This window comes from Crinia signifera, chromosome 1 (genome assembly GCF_055691185.1).
Source record: "Crinia signifera chromosome 1, ASM5569118v1, whole genome shotgun sequence".
Taxonomy (NCBI): domain Eukaryota; kingdom Metazoa; phylum Chordata; class Amphibia; order Anura; family Myobatrachidae; genus Crinia; species Crinia signifera.
This window is the reverse complement of record NC_139217.1, coordinates 107,498,620-107,523,799: the sequence shown is the minus strand read 5'-3', so window position 1 is coordinate 107,523,799 and position 25,180 is coordinate 107,498,620. Positions and strand designations below refer to the sequence as shown.

The 25,180-nt window shown below is 43.3% G+C and overlaps 1 protein-coding gene across 4 annotated transcripts in view; it reads left to right on the top strand.

Moving 5' to 3' along the window:
* Window positions 1-19,851, top strand: part of ANAPC10 (anaphase promoting complex subunit 10) — a 102,779-nt gene extending 82,928 nt beyond the window's left edge. For 3 of the 4 annotated variants that reach the window (XM_083171126.1, XM_083171124.1, XM_083171130.1), the window contains exon 6: window positions 18,858-19,851. In XM_083171126.1, the coding sequence (XP_083027252.1) occupies window positions 18,858-19,088 (231 nt within the window). In that variant the 3' untranslated portion in view covers window positions 19,089-19,851. The remainder of the gene's footprint in view (window positions 1-18,857) is intronic. The other variant, XM_083171135.1, reaches the window with a different exon arrangement.
* Window positions 19,852-25,180: the final 5,329 nt, after the last annotated feature.

Here is a 25,180-nt window from a genome sequence, read left to right as displayed (position 1 = left end):
CTCTCTATTGATGATTATTTGACTAATGTGAGTAATGTCGTACTCTTAATCTTCTGCAGGGCGGTGCCTGTAGTGGAATTCAAGTAATTTACGCATGCAATACAAACATGACATCAAGACCTCTCAAATTAAGCTTCTCAATCGCAGCCAAGCTTCTGGCCTGACACTGTTCTCAAATGCAGTTACAATTTACCATGAGGATATGTTTAATATGTCTGCAAACACAGACGCTTCATGTACTGCATCGTTGTGTGTGGCCAAGAGGGAAGGTCCCTTAATTACTTCCAATGTTGACATCAGTGATGCCTTATGAATCCTCTGTTGTAAGTCACTGAAAAGTCCTTTTCAGGTTAGAAGTGCTGGCTGGGTGTTAAAATGGTGCCAGCTTTTTACACTGTGTGGTAATTGATAGTTGTCTATCTCTTGGTTAAATATAAAAATTGTATAATGATATGAAACAATATAAAGCATAAAGCTTGTCCAAAAATACGGAAGATGTGCTGACAAGTTATATGATATAAGCCTAATGTAATGAATAGGATTGCAGGAATTCAGAACTGTGCATTTATTTTTATTCCCTGTCCTGTTGCACATTGTATGTATGGACATGATCGGTGGGTGTTTACTATTACCCATAAATTGAAGATGGTCACCTGTGATCCCATACTTATCAATGCAGTGTCCCAGACAGGGAGCCACACTTTTCCCCTATGGATTGTGACATTATGATGTATTTACAGTGGTCTGCAGTTACTTGAAGAGATGTTTTAGTTATTGGAATGCAGTTACCATTTGTTCCTAAACGAAGTGACTAATTATTGAGATCAGGTGCAGACATCATCTTATAGATTGCAAAACAAATTAAGTCCTGCACATTAGGGACCAGCAAATTGCAACAGCTATGGAAATACACTTTTTGCCGCTATGGGGGTATTCAATCCGGAATTCCAACTGTTGGAACATCCCCACAGTTGGAATCCCGTGCCATTTTCAGTTCTTCCGACGGTAATGTGACAGCCAGATTTCAATTTTGGAAAACCCGTGGATTGGTGAAAACGTGGCCGTTTTGGCAAAAACTGGCCACGAGTTTGACAGTCCATGGCCGTTTCTGACCATACAGGATCTCCTCTGAGTATTTGTATCAATGGCAATAAATGGCATACTACTGCCATTGAATCAATGGCTGTAGGAAAGTTATATTTATCTTTAAATTGGACTGTATCTTAGTGAAGGTCAAATCTGTTGAACCAGCAATATAACAAATCCTATCTAGCTCATGAGGTTGCATGACTATTTTCAACATACCCAATGTGGTGTTGAATTCCATGCAATATCTGGATCTTTATTCTGGCTCCATTCTATATAATACTTTATATAATGCAGGTATAGGACAGTGTTTGCAGCATATACATAAATACATAAACCGACTTTAGTATCTCTGTTAAATATAGGACAGACAATAACTTTGAATGGGGCACTGGGTTGTGTATATCTCTTATATATTTAGCTACATGTGTCAATCATTCTGGGAGTGTGTCTATAACGCTGGGCGGAGTCAAGGCTCACTCAGAGCCTCTTTTACTCCGCCCACACACAGTCCCAGAATGACAGACAGGACTCCATGCGGCAGGGGAAATTGCTATGGCTTTTGAACACATAGCTGCCAGAGCTGCCCCATCGCTAAAATCCCCCTATGCTCAGCAAGTCTCCCACTCCCCACCCCTCTCTCCCACCACCGTTAAACAGCTTACCCGGGTACAGACAGGGCATTCGGTCATGTATGTTCTTATTTGTTCAGCTCACTGTTTAAAAAAAAAAATGTTGCTTTTACCGTTTACGCCAATAAAAGATTGTACAACAAATTATGATTCGTTATTATCCAATTACCCCATTTTTAAGCCAGTCGGCGATCCGTCTAAAAGATCCGGAACTTCGCACAGATTGATCCCTTGATCCCAGCTCTTTTTAATGACCCATTCTGCCCATCTCTATAACCAGCCATGTATATCACTAAGCAAGTCCCTGCCCAAAACCAACCGTCCCTGTCACCGTCCACCCCGCTGCCGCATAAAAGCTGACCCGGCCAGGTATGTGTGTGTGTGTGTCCGAAACAAGTCCCCACCCAGACCCGACTGTCCCAGTCACCCCCCACCCCGCTCCAGTCTACCACCGCTGCTAAACACCTACCCCGCCCAGGTATATCACTGAGCAAGTCCCCGCCCAGAACCCCCCGTCCCTGTCACCACCCACCCCACACCCCTCTCCCACCACCACTAAACAACTGTGCCCGGAGAAAGTCCCCGCACAAACCCAGCTGTCCCAGTCACGCACCACCCGCTCCCATCTCCCACCACCACTAAACACCCACAACTCCTACACCACCAGTATTTCCCCACAAGCCCCCTCCTGCACAAACCATATTTCAAGCAACAACCGTTTTCCCCGGTTAAGGGGGCGGAGCCCCTTAAAACGGTGTGAAGAGCACCCGATGAATCACCTAGTATATGTATATATAGTGTTCATTCTAGCACGTGCTATTTTTGAAAATCCATGCAGTTCGTCTTCCCTGCCTGGTGTCGCCGTCTGCTGTAGTGCTTCTGGCACAGTGTTGTCTGTATATCAGCACTGATATGCAAACCAGACCTGTGCTAGAAACACCAAAGCAGACAGCGACACCCCAGGCTGGGAAGAGGAACTGCATGGATTTTCAAATATAGCGGGTGCTAGAATGAACAGTGTGTGTGTGTATGTATGTGTATGTGTGTGTGTGTGTGTGTGTGTATATATATATATATATATATATATATATATATATATATATGTGTGTGTGTGTGTGTGTGTATGTGTATATATATATATAATAAAGAATCTCTGAACATAAATCAGAAGGCTGCACTAGCGAAATAAAAAAGTGATCCAATCTTACAGTATGTAATACTTATAAGAGATGTTACTATATTTAATATGGGCAACATCCCCACTACTCACTATTAGTACATTGATGTATGTTGTGTAAACGTGCACAATCTATGCTATCTATGATGGGGTTCATAAGCTCTCAACCTGCTGTATTATGACGGTATATGGTTACTGTACTGCTCTGTGATTTATATTACTGCTTATAAATTAAAGCGAGGTGTACAGTAGTATATAATATGGAGGTAGACTTGCAAAATGTAAATTCATACAGTGTTCTCCGCAGAATATTTTTCAAGACCGGGTGGCATCAAGAAGTAGCTGGGTGGAGGTCTTTGCAATAAAAAAAGGTGGGGCTCTGCACTGTCAGGAATGCGTTTAGCACCGCCTATTGGCAATCATTGCAGTTAAAAAAAAAAAAAAAAGTCCTACACCACCAAACACACTAAAAGCAAAGACTAAAAATTTACACTGTAATGCCTACTACACTTCACACACCCATTACATGCTGTAATGCCCATTATACGTTATGCCACACACCATAATGCCCATTACACATTATTCCACGCCATAATACCGATTACATATTTATTATACCACACACCATAATGCCCATTACATATACCACACGCCATAATGCTCATCACAAGTTATGCCACATAAGTGCCGCTGATACTACTTTCAGACCGCAAATGCCGTGTCGCACACGGGATTAGGACACGGGTCCCATCCCCAGAGCAACAGCATTGCGGTCTTAAAGTTCCGACACGGCATATTGCCGAGTCAGTGACGTCTCATGGGGCGGAGCTGGGTGGCGGCGCGTCATCGGGGGCTCGGGAGGAGGCAGTACTTGGAGCTGACAGTGCTACCTCCTCCATACTGTGAACGGGACACGGGTCGCTTGACCCAGGCACCCGTTCACACTGCACTTGACACGGGTTATAGCCGTGTTCAACCCTGGTCAATACCAGGGTTGAACACCCGTGTTGCTCGACCCGTGGTGGCCTTTACAGAGCGCACCTTGACCCGTGTTGGGGCCGCAAGAACACGGCAATAACCCGGGTCTAGAGTGCGGTCTGAAAGCGGTATTACCTACATGCTCTTCGCCAGGGGTTGCAGGCTCTTTGCCAGGAGGGATTACCCCTCCCCCTCCTCGCTGCAAGGGGGGGTAACACACCGGAGAGAGGGAGCCCCGGCCAGGTGAGATGGGAGACACCGCGCTAGAGAGAGGGAGGCACGGTGAGAGGGCAGTGCGGTGGACAACCCACCCAACAGGTCAGCGGCTATTTCAAAACTTGTGCAAGCTCGCAAGCCAATCAGAGCTTGCAGTATGACAGCCAATCTGGAGCCACCACTGCTGCTTCTGATTAGCTGCAGGACCAAAAGCTTTGATTGGATCGTGACTGAGCTAGTACACATTTTGAAATAGCTGTAGTCCTGCTGGCTGGGTTTTCCACCAATCTGCCCAGCCAGGGGAATACCGGGCTGCAGGGTGCACTTGCCGGGCGGAGCACCGAAGGAGAAGGTGCTTAAGATTGCTGCCTCACACTTTACATGCTCCTGAACATCTCTACAAAACAGCTTAAATTCTACACAGCTGACTTCAGAATCAACAAAAATATCCAGGAACTTACCTTTAACTTGTACTTCACTATACGGATGTCTCTCCAGAACAAACGGATTGCACTATTGCACTGAGATGCACACTGGATTGGATTTAAACCCCTGCCCCTTCTACTGGCTTTACATCTTCAGGGAACATCACAAAACAATGTACTGGAAAACTAACTATCTCTGACCCCTTGACATCAGTTACCTATGCTTTTCATCCAGTTACATATGTTTCTCTGTTCAGAAAATAACTCGGATCCATTCCCTTACAATATCCCCAGCCCCTGGATTCCACGATTCCTCAACCATGTTATAACACAGGGCCCCAGTTTATTCCCAAGAGACATGTTATCTCTACAAAGAATATACACTTCGAAAGTCTCACACTGGGGTTTCACACCCACATGGGGAATGGCTTCTAACACTTCTCCACAAGCCTGCTTGTGACTAAATCACTAAATTAGCAACTGAAAAAGAAAGTTACTTGTAGTTTATTTAATGAATACCTGTTCAAAATACATCCCTGTACAAGAAAGAAGCAACTGGACACAGCAATAACCTGGATCACTCACAGACATGAGAAAGTGTTTTTATCATACTGGATACCACAAATATGGCACCGCAGAAGGCTGCCTCGAAGCTGTGTAGATCAACCAAACTATGTTTCCCCCTGTCCTTGTCCTCATTCATCACCCCCTGGAGTGCTGTGACCCTACCAAGTGTGATGACCAAGCACAGCAGAGAACCCTTCTGAAATGGAGCTCACCCCTGGAGCAGACCACCCGTAATGGGCCTGATGGAGCGGGAGGTGGGTAGATCGGCAGCCCTCACAGTCCACGCTGCCCTGTGCAGAAAAGGATGCAGCAAAGTTGAAAGGCAGATGTTGGATAGTGGACCGGCGCCCATGGAGAACCATTCACAGAGGTAGCAGTGTGACGGTGGCCCCAGACCGAGCCACAGCCCATCTGCTTCTACAGCAATGATAGTTGGTTCACCACGATCCTAGTCAAATCATGCAGCCCTCACCCAGAGATGCTATGTATCAACTGCAAACCCTTCTATTCCCCCTGTGAATTTGCCTTGATTGTCCTAGTGGGAGTGTACATCCTGCCCCTTGCCTGGGCAAAGGGAGCCCTGCACCACCTGGCCACCAGCATATCTAACATTGAGCAAAAACACCCGGACTCTCTGTTCATAGTGCTGGGTGACTTCAACAGAACTAACCTAAGCAAGGAGCTACCCAAGTTCAAACAACAAGTCACGTGCCCCACCAGTGAAGGGCATACCCTTTACCACTGCTACTTCACCCTTAAGTCTGCCTTCTGGTCAATCCCCCGTGCTGCACTCCGACTATCTGACCACTGTCTCATCCACCTACTCCCTACCTAAACGCAAAAGTTGAGAGTGGCTAAGCCTGTCGTCAAGACAGTTAAGAAATATACTAACGAGGCTAAGCTGAAACTCCAGTCCTGCCTCGACTGCAACGGACTGGAGGGTCTTTGAAGCCTCGGCAACTGACCTGAATGACCTGACTGACAGTCACATCCTACATAAGCTACTGTGAGGACATGTGTATACCCACAAAGACCTACCGCATCTTCAAAAACAACAAGCCTTGGTTCAACGCCCAGCTCAGACAACTCCGCCGAGCCAAAGAGGTGGCCTACAGCAGCGGTGACAGAGCACAATACAACCGAGCCAGGAACTCCCTAACAAAAGAAATCAGGCTAGCAAAAAAGTGGTTCTCTGACAACCTGACAAAATACCTGTCCACTAATGACCCTGTATCTGTGTGGAAAGGAATGTAATCTATAATCAGCTACAAGAAAACACCCAAACCCACCGCCATGTACCAAGACCTAGCTAATGAGCTGAACAACTTCTATTGCAGGTTTCAAAAAGTCCTTCACTGTGAACCAAACCATACCCTCTGTGCTGCCCCAAATGTCGACAGCCAACTACAGTCACTCCAGGTCGCCCAAGTAGAGGTGGAGGAGATGTTCAAGAGGGCCAAACCAAGGAAAGCACCAGGTACTGATGGGGGTGTCACCATCTTCCCTGAGAGTATGCACGGGTCAACTTGCCCCCATATTCACCAGGATCTTCAACAAATCACTGGAGCTACGCAAGGTTCCCTCCTGCCTCAAAAGTTCCACTATTGTTCCGGTTCCCAAGAAATCCACTATTACAAATCTGAACAACTACCGGCCAATAGCTCTGATGTTTGTGATAATGAAAACATTCGAGCGCCTGGTACTGAACCACCTGAAAGCTGTGACTGGCTCCAGCTATACCCCCTCCAGTTCGCCTACCGAGCGAAACGATTTGTTGAGGAGGCTATCAACCTGGGCCTGCACTACATTCTGCAGCACCTGGAGATGCCTGCTACCTATGCAAGGGTCCTGTTTGTCTACTTCAGCTCGGCTTTCAACACAATCATCCCCAACATCCTCCACCCCAAACTACTCCGCCTAGGAGTCCCTGAAGCTAGGTGTTCTTGGATTGTGGACTTTCTGACTGATAAAAAACAAGTTGTGAAAGCAGGGAAATTCACCTCCCAAGTGTGGACCATCAGCACAGGAGCCCCCCAGGGCTGTGTACTGTCACCCTGCTCTTCTCCCTGTACACCAACAACTGTACCTCAGAGGCGCAATTAGTAAAGATAATCAAATTCGCCAATGATACTACCGTCATTGGCCTTTATCAAGGACAGGGACAAAACAGCCTACAGACAAGAAGTAGACCGATTGGCCCGGCGGTGTAGCAGCAACCATCTAGAGCTCAACCCACTCAAAACCATTGAGATGGTAGTGGACTTTAGGAAGAAGGCTGTTGGTGTTCCTCCGCTAACAATTACTGACAGTGTGGTGTCGCTAGTGGACTCCTTCAAGGTCCAAGGAACCACAATCTCCCGGGACCTTAAATGGGGGCCCAACACTGATACTATTGTTGGAAAAGTGCAGCAGAGGCTATTCTTCCTTAGGCAACTGAGGAAGCTCAACATCCCACAGTAGCTTCTGCTCCTCTTCTACTGTGCGATTGTGGAGTCTGTACTGTTTTCCTCAATATTGGTCTGGTATGGCTTCGCCAGCGAGAGAGACAAATGCAGACTCCAAAAGGTAGTCAGAACTGCGAAGATAATCGGGACGGACCTTCCCTCTGTCCAGGACCTGTACCTGTCCATAGCAAAAAAGCGGGCAACGAAGATAGTCAAGGACCAACTACATCCTGGCCTGGCCACCTGCTGCCATCAGGCAGACACTACAGGGCTATTCCCACCAGGTCCACCAGAAGCCTAAAAAGTGTCTTCCTTCAAGCGGTTCACCTGTTGACACGTGAACTCATGAACACCTCACTGTCTAGTCACGCCATAACCCTTTGTACATAATCTAACACTTTGTCCCCTCTGAATAACTTTCTGTATGGCTGTACATGTTCCCCCATCTGTTTATATTGTTTATGCTGTTTACTTGTTACCCACCTGGCTGGAAACCAAAAACAAATTCCTAGTATACGCAAGTATACCTGGCCAATAAAGCTGATTATGAAAAACAGCACTGTGGAGAAAACGGTCATAGTACCTAGATACTTGTATGCTTTTGTAAAATCTTTTAACTAGCCCTTTATACTTTATAGCCTTTAAATACTGATAAACCTTTATATATACAGTTTTAAAATCATACTTTACCAGTCAATGGTAAAATAATAGTTAAATTATGCATGCAGTTGTTTGTGGCTTTTAATTGGTTAATATTTCACATAGGAGGCTTCATTTTCAATTTCATAATTTATGGCGTAGAGTATCGGTCACATTTCTGGTTATTGGCCTCTGTAGGCGAATAGAGCCACTCCATGGAAGAGTTAGTATACAGTCTAGATCATACAAACTACCTTAAGTCACCCATGCTTTATATAGAAAGCAGCTCTGAAAACTATACGGACGCCTACATGTTTCATATGATGCACAGAAAGTATACCTATACATAGCATAGAAATATGCTATAACATGGTGCCTTCAGCACAACCTAAACCACCAACACAATTGTAAGAGGTTCTCTTTAAGAAATCTAATTATATTTCCGTTCATTATTAATTGTACATTTTATTATTTCATGTGATTTACACGGGGAACTTGTTTACTCCTGCCACCAAGCTTGTTCTGTCAGCCCTGCACCTCTCTTAGCTTTACCTTTCTCAAGCTATTTCAAGTGAATATCAAAGCTTTTGATCTTGCACAAGGAACTGCCAAGGATGCAGAAGTCATCTCCTTACATGGTGGTCTTAATGTCTCATAGCTGTTTGCTGCTGTGAAAGAGCTTTATTCCTACAATTGACTCTTTCACTAGAATCCATTCTGCTTGTTTTTGTTTGGGTTTTTCCTTTAAAGCGTCTCTTGTAGGGTCTCTCCTTTCAACTTGCTTGGAACTGTGGAAGTTTCTTTTGGATCAGGCAACATCTCCCTTTTTGGAACTACTGCCTCACTGCTACAAGATCGTCTTCTTCCTACATAAAAAAGAAATGGCTTCAGGCCAGATTGTAACACTTGAAGTGTTGACAGGTACAGTGCTATGGCACAGCTATGATATCTGTTAAAGGACAAGTGTCTATAAATTTGAGAGCAGGCATTTTTTTTTCTGTGTGAAATTTTGTTATTGAGAACCTTCCAGACAGGAAAACATACATGCAGATCTTCTGACAAAATGGCTTGTTTTTTTTCTCAGCCTCCTTTACTTTTTTTTTTTTACTAGAAGTGCCGTAATTCAATAAATGATGGCTAATTTCCCTTTAATGCTAATAAATTATGAAATGTTTTGTACAGTACAAGTAGGCATCACTTTCTGTAAGTAAACCTTGCTCACTACCTTAATCCTTTGCAAACATGACAATTATATGAATCATTAAAATGGGATTATTTGTTTTTCAGCAAAATTTGCAGTAATAATAAATAGTGGCTTTAATAGTTATTTCATTTTATCTAGCGCCGTGTTGGAAGTAGAAACTCTGGCTTGTACAGTATTTCCCAGAGCAAAATTCATATATTTTTATCTGTGTTCTAGTTCCTTTACCCTACTGTTTTGTCTTGGTTACATTTTTTTCTGTTACCGTTCTATTATTAGCCAAATATTTAATATTTATTATTTTTTATTAAGTTACTTATATAGTGCCGGAATATTCCGTTGTGCTTTACAATCGATTTTAAATAAGACTGGGTAATAACTGTCAGACACAGAGATAGGATGACCCTGCTCACAGGCTGACACTGTATATGGAAATGGACATTGAGACACAAGGATGGGAGCAATTGCATATTGGTCAAGTCAGATTGCAAAGGATCTTTGTTTGATCTGGTTACTCAGGAAAGTTGCCCATGGGTTAAGAGTATGTGAAAGTGAAGAATGGGATGTTGTTGTATTAAGATTATGGGCAGTATTCAATGTACATAATCGCGGCATGCAGCGAATCCTGTTTAGGATTCGCTGCACTGTCACCATGTTCCGGAGCCTCGCTGTCCCCCTGCTATCCCCCTATTCAACGTCGCAGGGGCTCGCTGCCCCTGACAGAAAATCTTAACCCCTGCGGCGTCCCGCAGGGAGCCGTGGGACAGCGGCAGGCAGGGAGATGGAAGTCTCCCTGCCTGCCCCAGAATGTATGTGGAGGGGAGGAGGGCTCCCTGGGACCCAGGCAGCACAAGCTGCCCCCGGGAGAGCCAGCAGGGGACCAGATATTCACTGCTCCTGATCGTGCATATGTAATGATCGGGAGCAGTGAATATATGAATATCTAATGAGCGGCTCCCGGCCCCCTGCTGGCTGTTATGTGTAAAAAAAATATTAAATATATATTCATGTGCTATAAGCACATGAATAAAAATAGCATGCCCCTTCACAGAATAAAATTCCTGATTTTTTTACACCAAATGTAAAAAAAAAAAAAAACGTATTTTAAAAGTTCACTTTCCACTTCACCATGAAAAGATTTGCTACACGGCGACACACGGCGAAAATCACTTAGAAAGAAGGCGAAAAGTGCACATTGAATAGGGTGATTCACTTTCTGACATAAAAAAATCACCTTCCAACGCGAAAATAGCACAAATTCACCATAAAACATGGCGAATTGGCCTCATTGAATACTGCCCTATGGGGTATATTCAATGCGGCTGGCTAGGGGGTTTGTATGGCAAGGATGGCTTGACAGAAACAAGCCATCCTCGCCGTCAATCCCCCTTGCCGGCCACTCACTGTATTCACTGTTCCGGGGAAATCCTTGCCATCCTCTGATAGCGAGGATTCCTCAGAACAGCGAGGTTCGCCACAAATGCAGCCACCGCAATTGCATATAGCCATGAGCCTCACCATTTCGACGGCCACACTTGCTGTTTTCACCTTGCTTTTTAGAAACTGCAAGGTGGAAACGGCAAGTGTAGGGGGGTGGGTTGAATACTGAGGGCAGGCACTGCTCGTGTCATAGCTCGCCTAAACAGGATTAAATATACCCCTATGAGGTAAAAAAGATTGAAATGTCGACTTGCGACAAGGGTTGTGCTGTGCAGGATTATGTATGCGTTTAACTGCCTGTTACAGAAGTTTAGGAAGCAGAATTCTTTGTTTGAAGAATGATGATACTTACGTTATGTAGCTGCGATTACCGTAATCATAAATCAGAAAAGCATGGGAAATGTATTTACTTTGTTAATGTCTTGTCAGTATAATGTAAGTGGTCCTATTGGCCCATTAATAATTATTTGAATATGAAGTGAAAACTAAAGAATATTATTTTGCTCTATTCATTGGTATTTATTTGAAAGGATTATAAATAAATTTGCCCCTATCCACTACAGTGAGACATTGCATGCCGTGCCTTATATGCGATATCACGGCACCTCCCGAGCAGCAGGATCACGGTTCTTTTGCATACGATGTATCGTATGCAATCCTTTTCCTACCTGGGGGATCCAATGGTTCCTTGGTGCTGCAGTGACACTCTCTGCCATCAGATCTGAATTGGAGAATAAACGCATGCAATTTGGGCCCTTTTTTAATTTGATTCCTCAGCCTGATGCCTTACAATCAGATGAAAAAAAGCCCAAATCACACTAGTGCAATCACACCTAATTGCATACCCCCTTTAATTAGGTGTGATGGAACATCAGTAGTGTAAAACTGGAGTTTCTTTTATTTTATTTTTTTTAAATCAGTTTAAACTATTTTTTTATACTGGGTAACCAATCAGATCTGTAAAAAAAACAATACTGTTTCGTGCAAAAACACAGAGGTTCATTCATACCTGTGTGTTTTCACCGCCGCAGCCCAGAAAAACTGCTGCTTATCAGGGATTTTGCTTCAGGCTGGTAAAACAGACCCAATAAGCAGCGGCTCATGTTGGAGTTAATGGTATAGTCCTCAGTGAAGCAGTTACCCATAATCAATTATTCAAAAAAAAATTGTTGACTAGTAAAGTGTTAAAAACTTACAATTTTTCTGCAGCAGTGAATAAGAAGTTTGCTGAGTGAAACACCGCCAGTTATCTACTGAAGATTGGTAGGAGGTCTTTTTGATCTGATGAATCGCAATTTGAAGAGAGCGAAAGAGAGAGGGGAAAGGGTGTCACAGGATGTGGCATGATGGGATCATATCAGAGTATCAGGATGCTTCAGCCTAACTCGTATTGGGAGTGAGAATTGTGTAGTGAGCCAGGGTCTTGAAACTTAGAACGATTTATATAAATTATTAAATATACTACTTCTGAATTCCATACAGTAAATTCGGTTTTCTGGAAGTTATCTCTTGAAATAATGAAGGGACAGCTTTATTTAGGTCAGCTGCTATATGGCAAGTGGTGGCAGTGACTATATAACATAATCATTTATTTTTGTGTCAGGAGGCCTGTCTCACCAGATATACAAGAGTTGTCGACATGTCCACCAAATTTGGTGGAAAGTACCATCAGAGGAACATCTTCAAATCTTTGTCCAGTCCTCTAGATCCAGCACTTTCCCTAGTTCTCATGGAGGTCACAGGAAGAAGCAGCAGTTTTAAATGGTGTATTGAAGAACAATTAGACCCTTTTTTGTTGAGGAATGTTAAATGCAATCGGTAAGATGAGTCAATGGGAGAGAAAGTGTCTAAGCTGGGGGAATTGGTTGAAGTTTTTAGGGGCTGACAACTTAAATTGGAAATCACTATGTTCCACCATGTATATGTACCACTCCTATCCTTAAATGAAGGCAAATACAATATGCTTTTAATCAAGATTTCAGTGTTCTTCACACTGTCTTTACAGATACCAAATGGTTGTTAGAGGATATATAGAGACATATATTCAAATGTGCTAACACGTGTTAATACATAGTTACATTGACTATGTGTTAACACAATAAACACCCATTCAAAAATGGTTCCTGGTATTCGGTTGACAGTGTTTAGGTTAATCCACTATTGGTCAACAGGCAGTAGGTGAACACATGAACAAGGTTGACATGCAATAGATCAACACAAGCAAAATGGACCTGTTACTTCTCCATCCATGTCGGCATAGCCCTGAAGACTGAGCCCGAAGCATGGCAAGCGAAGCGCTAAACTAATTGGAGGTCCATGTCAACAGCGACAGCAAAAACTCTTGTTGAACTTTTTCCTTTTTCTTTGTCAACCATTTTCATGTCGACCTATTGCATGTCAACCTTATTCATGTGAAAATATATATACATATAAATAATAGAATGCATTATAAACGTATGAATTAGATACCACTGTTTGCTCTCTGCCCAGCTGTCAATGGCTGTCACTTCTGCCCGGCAGCGGCTGTCCCCCAGTTACCACGAGCATGGAACCCCTGGCAATGAGCACGTATGTAGCATCATTTTTAATTGGCATAATGAAAATTATGGTGTGTGGCTTAACATGTAATGGTTATTATGGTGGAAATTTTTAATGCGCGCCTTTGGTGCGCAATGCCCCTGTTTATGAAGTATATTGTGAATTTTGGCTCAATCCATTTGGTATAATGGGTATTTTGGCTCAATCCATGTGGCAAAATGTGAATTTTGACTCAATCCATTTGCCATAGTGTGAATTTTGGCTCAGTTGGTGTGAATTTTGGCTCATTCCATGTGGCATAATGTGTAAGAGGCAAGTAAGGTGGTTACTATTATGTTGCATGATTTGTATAAGGGGTATGTGGTGTGGTAAACTCAGGTGACCACATAAAAGGTGCTGAAATGTTGTCTGCAAAGTTTTGGCTTTCAGTATTTTTTTTATGACTGGAATGCTGCCTTACCCCACCTTTTGAAGGGCACCCGGAAATATATCTCCCTGCGAGTGTCAGAATTTGTAATATATATATATATATATTTATGTAATATATATATGCGCATTAAAATGCACCAGCACTACTTTTAATAAATTTGGAGCCTTATGTGTGCCGCCTACTTTCCTGCGACTGTACAGAATGGACTCCCAGGTTTAGAACACCGGATTGCCAGGGAAGATATTGTGTGTGCATGCGTCTATACTGTATGTGTGTGTATGTATGTATGTATGTATATATATATATATATATATATATATATATATATATATATATATATATATATATATATATATATTATATTCCATTGCACTCTTTGGCTGGAGGGAGTGTGCATATATATCATCCAATGCTCTCAGTGCTGGAGATACATGGTCGGCAATGAAGCCCAAAGTCTGCAGCCACCGCTGGAAGGTATATTCTATTTTCCCTCTTTTCTGTGCAAGACCCTTGCATATGCCAATGCCTTTGCCATTTTGCACCCTATACTAAACCCCTTGCATTTTTCCTGTGCCAGCCTCCTGTCTTTTCCAGCACACACAGACACACATTTTATATATACTGTGTATATTTATTTATATATATATATATATATATATATATATATATATATATATATATATATATATATATATAAAATTAGTTGAAATATTTACACAGAGACACACCCATGAGCAGACCACCCAACCAGAACACTGGTCACGCCCCCCACATTATAAGGTGCTGGCCAAAACCCCAATTATTGCGCATAATAGCCCCTTGATAATTTTCAGCTCCAGGCCCATTTAGACCTTAATCTGGCACTGGTCAGCACCCTGCCCTAAAAAAAATCCTAGATTGAACACCACTATGTATTGCTCAGTGAGTGTGAGTAATCATCTTATCCCTGTTGAAATATTTCTATCCTGACATCCATGCTGTCTTCCAGAACGACAGTCACAAACTGCAAAGCACTTGTGGTCACCCTGTAGTTTGATGAGCATGATACTGACGTTCTCTGAGTCACATTGTAGTGAGAGAATTGTACCATTCCTACTTTACATTTGCCAGGTCTTGGTAGGCTCCATGCCATGGTGCGATACTGGTGGTCCAACACGCTTATTAACTGTCCTCTTTATTGGTGTTAACATTTTTTTTATGAGATACATGAAATAAACTTTAATTTATTTGGGTGGCCAAAACCCTCAAATTGAGGTGCTTGCCATTTTTTCCCCTGCTCCCAGTCAACATAAGTCTTATGCTGTAATCTCTTCTATAAACCTCATTAGCTTTCTTTTTCTAATGAGACATTTTGTTCCAGAAAACAAAGCTCCTACGTCTTTTCTTCTATCATGCCTCATAATTCCAATTTTGGGAGTGCCTAATCTGCTGTGACATAACTTACAGCACCACCAGTTATCAAAACAAACTGAATGAAGTAGCAGCATGATGCAATGAGGGCTGGTCCCCCATTAGGCTACGCTCCTGTAAGCTTTTATACATCTGGTAATACTACTGTGTACAGACTTCGCTATATCAGGTACTCTTGCGTAGAGGAATTGATCCTTAAGTTTATGGTTTAGGGATCAGCAACTCTGAATTTTTAACATGCTGTATTTTGACGATTTCACAACAAAATGCTCTTAATTCATGTTCACTAAGCAGTTTTGTATTGTTTTAATTACTATTTAATTACTATTTTGTCAAAAAATTCTGATCACATAGATACATTTGAACTATTCATCATGGCCCTCTTATTTATTTGTATTCTTCTGCATACATTGCATCTCTTACACTGAATCACTACTACTACTACTACTACATTTATTTGGTGGATTAACATAAATACACCATAAGCATTCACATAGCGCCCAACATTTTTGCAGTGGCCCAGCTTGTGATAAGTGGAGGTACTTGGCACACTTGCCTTAAGCTAGCAGCTGGGATCTATGCTGTTGAAAGGTAGCCCCCATGATGCAACTTACTGTACAGCCAGGAACCTTTATTTGCTTTTAGCTGAAGGGTTTATATAATGCAATGGGATGATTGTGCAGAGTGAATAAAAACAATGATTCTGTACATTTCGGGTACTGTGTTCTTGAAGGGGGGGGTCAGGGCCAGGTTACTTTAGATAAGGGGGCCATCTCCCACTTTTCATTACTGGACGCAAACTGCACAGGAGAATATTACACTGTCAAAACACAGAATATATATATATATCTATCTGTCGTGCGGTCGGCAACTCCACCAGAAAGACGAAAAAGACGGACCCTGGTGCCCTCCCTGGCAGGGACTCTCTCTCCACCAACAATACAAGAGGTTTGGGGTGGCACTCGCTGGACTTCACAGAAGAATAACACCTGGACGCAGGTCTGTTCTGTTAAGTTTCAATCTATTGCAGATTTTTATCAAGAACACAATTTGACAATACAAACTCACCAACTTTTAAATATCAAGTGATGCTGGAAAGTGCAAGTGCGTGCGGTGTCCCTCCCCCAGCGTCAGGTCAGGTTGCCGTGCTGTGCGCAATTGCGTTATACTGAAAACGAGAGTGGACAAAAATCTCTTTTCTCGGGATGTGCGCCCTACTGCGCATGTCAATCCCCTGGTGATCGTGTTAGGGCCAATCTCAGTCAGACAGGGAATCTCTTGCACCGCCGTATGCACGCTGGAGATCCATACAATCTCCACAAGGTGCCCTCCTCCAGGAATAAACACAATGACCACCAGTTTAAACAAATACTCGCACAACCTGAGCCAGTGCCTGGGGAAAATGCAAAGCACAACAAATAATATATACAAAAAATTGTATATGTTTGACAGTGATACAAAGTGACATGTGAACCCTGGTCGACAAGCTGTCGACTCTCCTAAACCAACAAGACAATTTACATTTTTAAAAACAAAATGCACCTCTGACCCGTGTCATTATCAGAGCAAGGCAAACTAATGTGTAATATCATCTGAACTTTACAATGTTGCAAAATGACAATCAATTACATTTCAATGTAAGCGAAACACTACAAGGCAACTATTCATGCTAAATAAATACAATGTACAAATGGGGCAGGTCCCATCTTGGCAGGGGATGGCGATGGCGACGCCAGCCGCCATCCCCCACCAGCGCCATATCGATGGCGAGAAAAGGATGCGCGCGCACCCCCTTCTGACGGCGCTTCCCTCCGCTCCCCTGGGTCCCCACCGCCTGCCCGCACCCCCCCCCCCCCCTAACCCTGTCCATCTCCCTGAGACAGACAGGGTTTCCGTCACCCCACCAACGGAGATTGAGACACGTGTGCGCGTGAGACGCACGCGCATCTCAGTCTGATGGATGGCGAGGCTGCTGGCGGAGCGCCAGCGGGGACGTTCTGGCGATCCGCCAGCCAGGATGAAGCCTGCCCCATCTGTATGTCAGAACCCTCGGTCAAAGCACCAGGGAGCTTCATTCGTTTCAAAGGTCTAATCCTGGATGTGTCATACAATGACCTACTAAACAATATGCAGCCACATACACGATATAACTGTTAACCAATAAGGTGGCTTATCAAGGCGGGACCTATGTAAAACAAATGTTGCACCCACGGTACTCCCCGTGGGTTTCAGTGCCAACCAGGCAAAAACAACACCAAAAAATTCTGTAAAAAAGAGAGGATGTGGAAATATCGCATCAAGAGAAACAGGCAAACGAAATTGACGTTGAGGCCCAATGGTGCCACTGAGTTCAATTTATGAATCCAGAAGGTTTCTAGCTGTAATAGCGCTCTCTCTCTGTCTCCCCCTCTCTTGGACTTCGGCACATGGTCAATGAATCTGTATCTCAGGGTTGCAAGGGAATGTTTTGCTTCGACAAAATGTTGAGCCACCGGCTGGTCTACTTCTTTGCCATTTAATGCCAGTCTAATCACAGAGCGATGCTGACCAGCTCTTTCCCTGAACGTACAAATAGTTTTGCCCACGTATATGAGACTGCAGGGACAAGTGATCATATAGATCACAAAACGAGAAGTGCACCCCAACACATGCTTTATGGGAAATCTTTTGCCAGATCTGGGATGGGTAAAATACTGGCCAGTTTTGTGATCTATGTGACTTTGAACAGAACAGACCTGTGTCCAGGTGTTATTCTTCTGTGAAGTCCAGCGAGTGCTGCCCTAAACCTCTTGTGTATGTATATGTGTGTGTGTGTGTGTGTGTGTGTGTGTGTGTATAGATATCTAGAGGTAGATGGAGATCTAGAGGTAGATGGAGATCTAGAGGTGTGTTTACGTCCGTGATTGGCCAGCATCCTTCACCTCCGGAAAGCTCAGACCCTGTTACATATACCTCCTGGAATCCTAAATAGTAAAAAAACAAAAAGTTTTACACTAGGCAAAAATATTCCTGCTTTAATTGGACAACATTTCTTCCAGAAAGTTCATTCTGCTCATGACCTACTTGTCAGCAGAGCAGATATGACATTGTCTTTTTATTTTTATTTTTTCACATTACAATATCTGATCTTAACATAGGTTTAGTATGATTTACCAAAATTTAAATACCACAACCACTTGACCGACACTGTTATACAGACAGGGTGTAATTACCAATGATCAATATCCGACACACTTGTAATGGCGACATAGAGTAAGCACTGTATTAATGTACCGCATCCCCTCACATGGCTCAACATGCTTCGGGCACTATTATATTCTCCCTCTATGCCCACTGGGCTGGAAAAGTATGAACGTGATGGTTTTTGTGGAAAAAACACCAAAAACTATTCAGTACTTGTGTCAATATTTTGGCTGTCAACATTGTGGCTTGTCTGTGGTTTGAGTGTCGATATTAAATGTTGTCAGTATTAAGATCGCTGTGTTCTGTACCTGTCTGTATTTTGTCCATCGGCATTCGGTTGTGGGGATTCTGTCAATCGGTATTTCGTCCGTCAGTAAATTAACTCAATACCCTTATTACAATAAATGTTGCTTAGAATATAAAAGAAAATGTTACGTTAGGATTGTTTTTTTTTTTTAATCTATATATTCAATATGTGCTTTATTTTGCAGCAACTTGAATTGGTGGAGCCCAGTGGTTGGATACACGTCCCTTTAACCGATGCACATAAAAAGCCTATTCGAACCTTTATGATTCAGATAGCAGTTTTGGCAAATCATCAGAATGGAAGAGACACCCACATGCGACAGATTAAAGTCTTTACACCAGTAGAAGAGAGCTCCATTGGCAAATTCCCAAGATGTACAACCATTGATTTCATGATGCATCGTTTCATCAGGTGATTTAACCAAGATCCAATAAATGGCTAACATTAACATTTTCACATATGAAAACTTCAATTTTTATTTTTTATTGTTGAAATATATAATTTTATCGCCTAACCCCAAGTTTGTGTTTTTAATTTCCAAGCTTTTTTAAGCCTTTTGAGAGAAGTATTGGTATTATCTCATCCATGTTCATCAGTTTAAATATTGTGGTAGTCTTTTTTTAAATTTAATTATCCCCAACAAAAGACCTACACAAGAACAACTTTATGCACTTTTTTACTTTTGTTTTTAATTTGTAAATTTGTTTTTCAAGATAAGTTTTTTTTCTGTGGGTAAATTTTAGCACATGTACCAATGTGTCCTTTAATACGTATTTAATATATACTTATGTTAATTAATATAAAGGTGGAAGTGCCATCATGATATTGGGAAATGGCTGAAATTGTAAATGTTAGAGAATTAAACAGCATGATATGGTAAACTGTTATAGCTTACATGATATTTGCTGTGGAAAGTTTAACGTGAAACGTTCAGATAAGTAAACTACCTATAGGATGACCTATAGATGACCAAAAAAAAGACGTTATTGTAAAAAAAATAATGTGATCCTAGTCTACATTATTTGGTACTCTTTACCTAGAAGGGCGCCCACGATTTTGATCGTGGGCATCGTAAGGAAAAAAATTTGCGTCGGTCGCATCGCATGCGACCAAAAAATCGCATGCGATGCGTCCGACGCGATGACCGCGATTTCCCATAGGGAACAATGTTAAATGTCCCAATTGACCCGATTTTCCATAGGGAACAATGTTAAATGGCCCACAGAAGCCAAATAGGCACCCTGAAGTGTGAAATGGCCCCCCCCCAATTGTTAACGCCACCCCACGATCAACGTCAACCCGAAGTGTGGCGAGCGGCGGTGGTACGCGTCCTACGACCTTTTCATACCCCCACTATCCACGTCGGCGTGGAGTTGGGAATAGAAAGTGTGGCGAGCGCAGCGAGCCACCGAGCCCGAAGCATGGCGAGGGGACGTGGACACCTGTGAAGCCCGCGAGGGGACGCGTATACCTGTGAAGGTGTCCGCGTCCCCTCGCGGGGCTCGCCACGCTTCGGGCTCGGTGGCTCGCTGCGCTCGCCACACTTTCTATTCTCAGCTCCACGCCGACGTGGGTAGTGGGGGTATGAAAAGGTCGGAGGACACGTACCGCCGCCCCTCGCGGGCACGCTGCGCTCGCCACGCTTCGGGTTGACGTTGATCGTGGGGTGGCGTTAAGAATTGTGGGGGCCATTTCACACTTCAGGGTGCCTATTTGGCTTCTGTGGGCCATTTAACATTGTTCCCTATGGAAAATCGGGTCAATTGGGACATTTAACATTGTTCCCTATGGGAAATCGCGGTCATCGCGTCGGTCGCATCGCATGCGATTTTTTTTAGTACATGCGATGGGCGCCCTTCTAGGTAAAGAGTACCCATTATTTGAATATGTTTTTATTGATTAAACATTTTTTGTTTTATTTTTCTAGGTTTGTGTAACATAGAATACTGTATGACCCATTTTTTGTTTGCTTTTCTGTAAAATAGTATTTAGTATCTTGTACCAAACATAATTTTTCTGTTTTGTAACTTAAGTCACTTTTTATCTCTGTGTATCTTTTGATATTTAAACATGTTCCATTAAAAAAAATACTAAAATTATTCCATTTCTCTACTCTGATTTATTTTTATTTATACATATTACTAATAAATTATTAATTGTCCCTAGTCTTTAAAATATATATTTTTTTGTTTCTTTAATTCAAGGTACATCTTGCAAGGGTTGTAATGCGGTCTCTTAATGTATAGTTGAGGACACAGGTTCATTTTGATATATTTATTTATTAACAGTTTCTTATATAGCGCATACATATTCTGCAGCGCTTTACAGAGAATAGTTGAACATTCACATCAGTCCCTGCCCCAGTGGAGCTTACAATCTATATTCCCTACCTCAGTTGCCCTCCTGTGCTGGCTAAAGAGCCAGTAGTATGCAAATAGTGGAAGAAAGCAGCGGCACTCTGAGTCTTCAAAACGGTGCAAAAAAGTGATCTACAGTTTCGGGGATATCACCCCTTCATCAGGACAAATACATGGTGCAAATACAATCAATAAATACACTCCAAACAACTCACCCACGCCCCCCGGCGTTCCCGCGTCTCCGTGGTCCTGCCCCGTACTTCCGGCCGTATCCAGGCGTGTCATGCTGCGGGGCGGACGTGCGTCAGTTGTTTACTGCCGTTGTCCGGGCGACCAGAGGACTCTCACCCCCCTGACCTCTCCGGCTTCCGCCCTCCACACTAGCCCGCCTCTCTGTGACGCTGGCGGTTACCTTGGCAACCTGTAGTCTCTCACTCTACTGGCTAGCCCGGCCCCCGTCCTGCGTCACCGCTCCCGCAGCATCTGATACGCTGGCTGCCCGTAGGATTCAGGGATGGTTGCCACGGTGATCTGGGGCGCTCCTGAAATGTAAACACAAACATTTGTAAAATCGTGTACATTACTGTGCATCATAAAACATACATAGTGCATATCATACAGACGGGTACTAACATCCTGTCTGGAAATATCTTGGGTACTGAATGTGTCACATAAAAAAACGTGTCCAAGTGCCTGGACAATTCTGCACACTATCTTGAGTCTTACTCAAGTGAAACAGGAGGCATTTCTCTATTTATACCCTTGTGTTACCAGCACCTAAGGTCTGGTTATCAATATCGTGCTCTCCTACTGGTAAGTGCATCATCTTTTTGAAAAAACAATTATCTCATGTTGACATTAGTGAATTTAGATAAAGTGCTTAATGTTGAGAAAGATTTCTCTAAAGTGCTCTGGTGCTAAAAGAAGGGGCCAGGGTATATCTGGAAGAGCCAGCACCCAAGGCCCTGTGCAAAATAAACTAATATTAATATTAAAAAGCTGAGTTAAGGTGCTTCCCATCAGCACACATCAGGAGATTTTATTTCTAACAGGGATAAAAAGCCTTTTCACTAATATCTGAGTAACAAGGATGGGTTAGATGTCTCATCAATCCCCCCCCCCCAGGGGCATTGTGGACACCTGAACACCCCAATATAGCCTGTATAAACCAGTTATCTCTATTTAGACTGTAAGAATAACCAATATGACTATAAATTTACAAAAAATTGATCAACCCTAGGGACTCATTGAGTCCTTTGGGTTTCAGAGTTTCCAACCTGAAAATCCAGCGGGATTCCAATTGTAACAGGGCTTTGCCTCTGTTACCCCCCCCCCCCCGGGGGGGCTGTCTGGCACTTGATCTATTATTTTATATCTCAACGTGGCCATGCTATGCTTCATGGCCACGAAGTGCCGTGCCACCAGTTGCTCGCTGGTCCCTGTGTTCAGGGCCAAGCGGATGGCTTGGCGGTGCTGCGCCATGCGGACCTTAAACTGGCACTCTGTCTTGCCAATGTAATAGAGCCCGCATGGACACATCACCGCGTACACCACAAATTTAGACGTACACAAGAGAGGCCACTTGATCTTGAACCTTTTCCCTGAGTGGGGATGAAGAATGTCTTCACCTGTGGCCATATAGCTACATGTACGACATCCTAGGCATTTGTAACAGCCATTCCGTCTGCTAAGAAAGCCATACCTGGGAGCAGCTTTGCTAAATTGTGAAATATCGGTCTTGACAACATAATCCCTGATGTTCCTACTTCTGGTGTGGCATGACATCAGCCGTGTGTCTTTGAGGAACTGTAATTCAGGATCTGTTGTCAAGATTGGCCACAACTCCTTGGCCTTTTTGTTTGTCTTGGGGCTGTTTCTGTTAAACTGATTAACCCACAGGAATACCGATGTTTTTTGTTTTTTCTCCCTCCGGGTTATCAGGTCTACCCTGCTTTGTTTGCTGGCCTTGAGTTGGGCTTCCTCTAATTCCTTGGCAGTATACCCTCGTTCTCTGAATTTTTTAAACATTTTGGTGAGTTGATGTTCCAATTCATCTGAGTCGCTGGTTACACGGCAGACCCTGATGAACTGGGAATAGGGCAGTCCACGGACTGCTGAACTGGGATGGTGGCTATCAAACTGCAACAATGTGTTGCGGTCCGTTGGTTTAGAGTATAGCGATGTGACAAATTTTCCTGCCTCCACTTTCAGTAAAATGTCTAGAAAACAAATTTCTTTTTTGTCGCTGGTAAGGGTTAATTTTATGGGGCTCTGTGACCTGTTTTGTTGTTCCACAATATTTTGTAATGTCTGCTCTGAAACCCAAAGGACTCAATGAGTCCCTAGGGTTGATCAATTTTTTGTAAATTTATAGTCATATTGGTTATTCTTACAGTCTAAATAGAAATAACTGGTTTATACAGGCTATATTGGGGTGTTCAGGTGTCCACACTGCCCCTCGGGGGGGGGGGGGGATCGATGAGACCTCTAACCCATCCTTGTTACTCATAAAGATATTAGTGAAAAGGCTTTTTATCCCTGTTAGAAATAAGATCTCCTGATGTGTGCTGATGGGAAGCACCTTAACTCAGCTTTTTAATATTAATATTAGTTTATTTTGCACAGGGCCTTGGGTGCTGGCTCTTCCAGATATACCCTGGCCCCTTCTTTTAGCACCAAAACACTTTAGAGAAATCTTTCTCAACATTTAAGCACTTTATCTAAATTCACTAATGTCAACATGAGATACTTGTTTTTTCAAAAAGATGATGCACTTACCAGTAGGAGAGCACGATATTGATAACCAGACCTTAGGTGCTGGTAACACAAGGGTGTAAATAGAGAAGTGCCTCCTGTTTCACTTGAGTAAGGCTCAAGATAGTGTGGAGAATTGTTCAGGCACTTGGACATGTTTTTTTATGTGACACATTCAGTACCCAAGATATTTCCAGACAGGATGTTAGTACCCGTCTGTATGATATGCACTATGTATGTTTTATGATGCACAGTAATGTACACGATTTTACAAATGTTTGTGTTTACATTTCAGGGGCGCCCCAGATCACCGTGGCAACCATCCCTGAATCCTACGGGCAGCCAGCATATCAGATGCTGCGGGAGCGGTGACACAGGACGGGGGCCGGGCTAGCCAGTAGAGTGAGAGACTACAGGTTGCCAAGGTAACCACCAGCGTCACGGTGAGGCGGGCTAGTGACGCACGTCCGCCCCGCAGCATGACACACCTGGATACGGCCGGAAGTACGGGGCAGGACCACGGAGACGCGGGAACGCGGGGGGGCGTGGGTGAGTTGTTTGGAGTGTATTTATTGATTGTATTTGCACCATGTATTTGTCCTGATGAAGGGGTGATATCCCCGAAACTGTAGACCAGTAAAGTTTTCACTTTTTTTGCACCGTTTTGAAGACTCAGAGTGCCGCTGCTTTCTTCCACTATTTATATATATATATATATATATATATATATATATATATATATATATTTCTCTCCAGAGAGACCGCACTCTACTCTCTTGTGTGGTAGACTATATAACACTGTTGAACCCATTTCTAAAATGGCTACTATTGATGTGGAATGCACTTGATGCAGCTCGATATATTATGCCTTGTTTCATAATGGAGCTTCCCATTACAGTGATTCATTTAGTGGAAGTGGCTCTGCGCGACCTCTGACACCCTAGCTCTGATACCTTCGGACTTCTGCGCCGGGTGGAACGGAGACGTCACTTCCGGAAACCTGTTTGGAACGCATACTGGACTTCCGGTCCAGCGCTAATTGCGTTCTGTGGCGTCTATAGTGTTTCCAAGCAGCTAGTCACCTACTTTTTGATATGTATGTGTGCCCGCAGTTTGTTTATCAATACCATATGACACTTGTGATTGCATGCGGTTTTATCAGGTGCGGTGCAATTAACTTTATTACACTGCAATGAAATGCAATGTGATTTTTAGGCACAAACCCCCCCCCCCCCCCCCATGAAGCGTGGCGAGGGGCGGCAGAATGCGTCCTCCCAACCTTTTCATACCCCCACTATCCACGTCGGCGTGGAGTTGATTTTATATAGTGTGGCGAGCGGAAGCGGATTACTTTACATGTTTTCCGCATCCGCTCGCCACGCTTCGGTCTCGGACA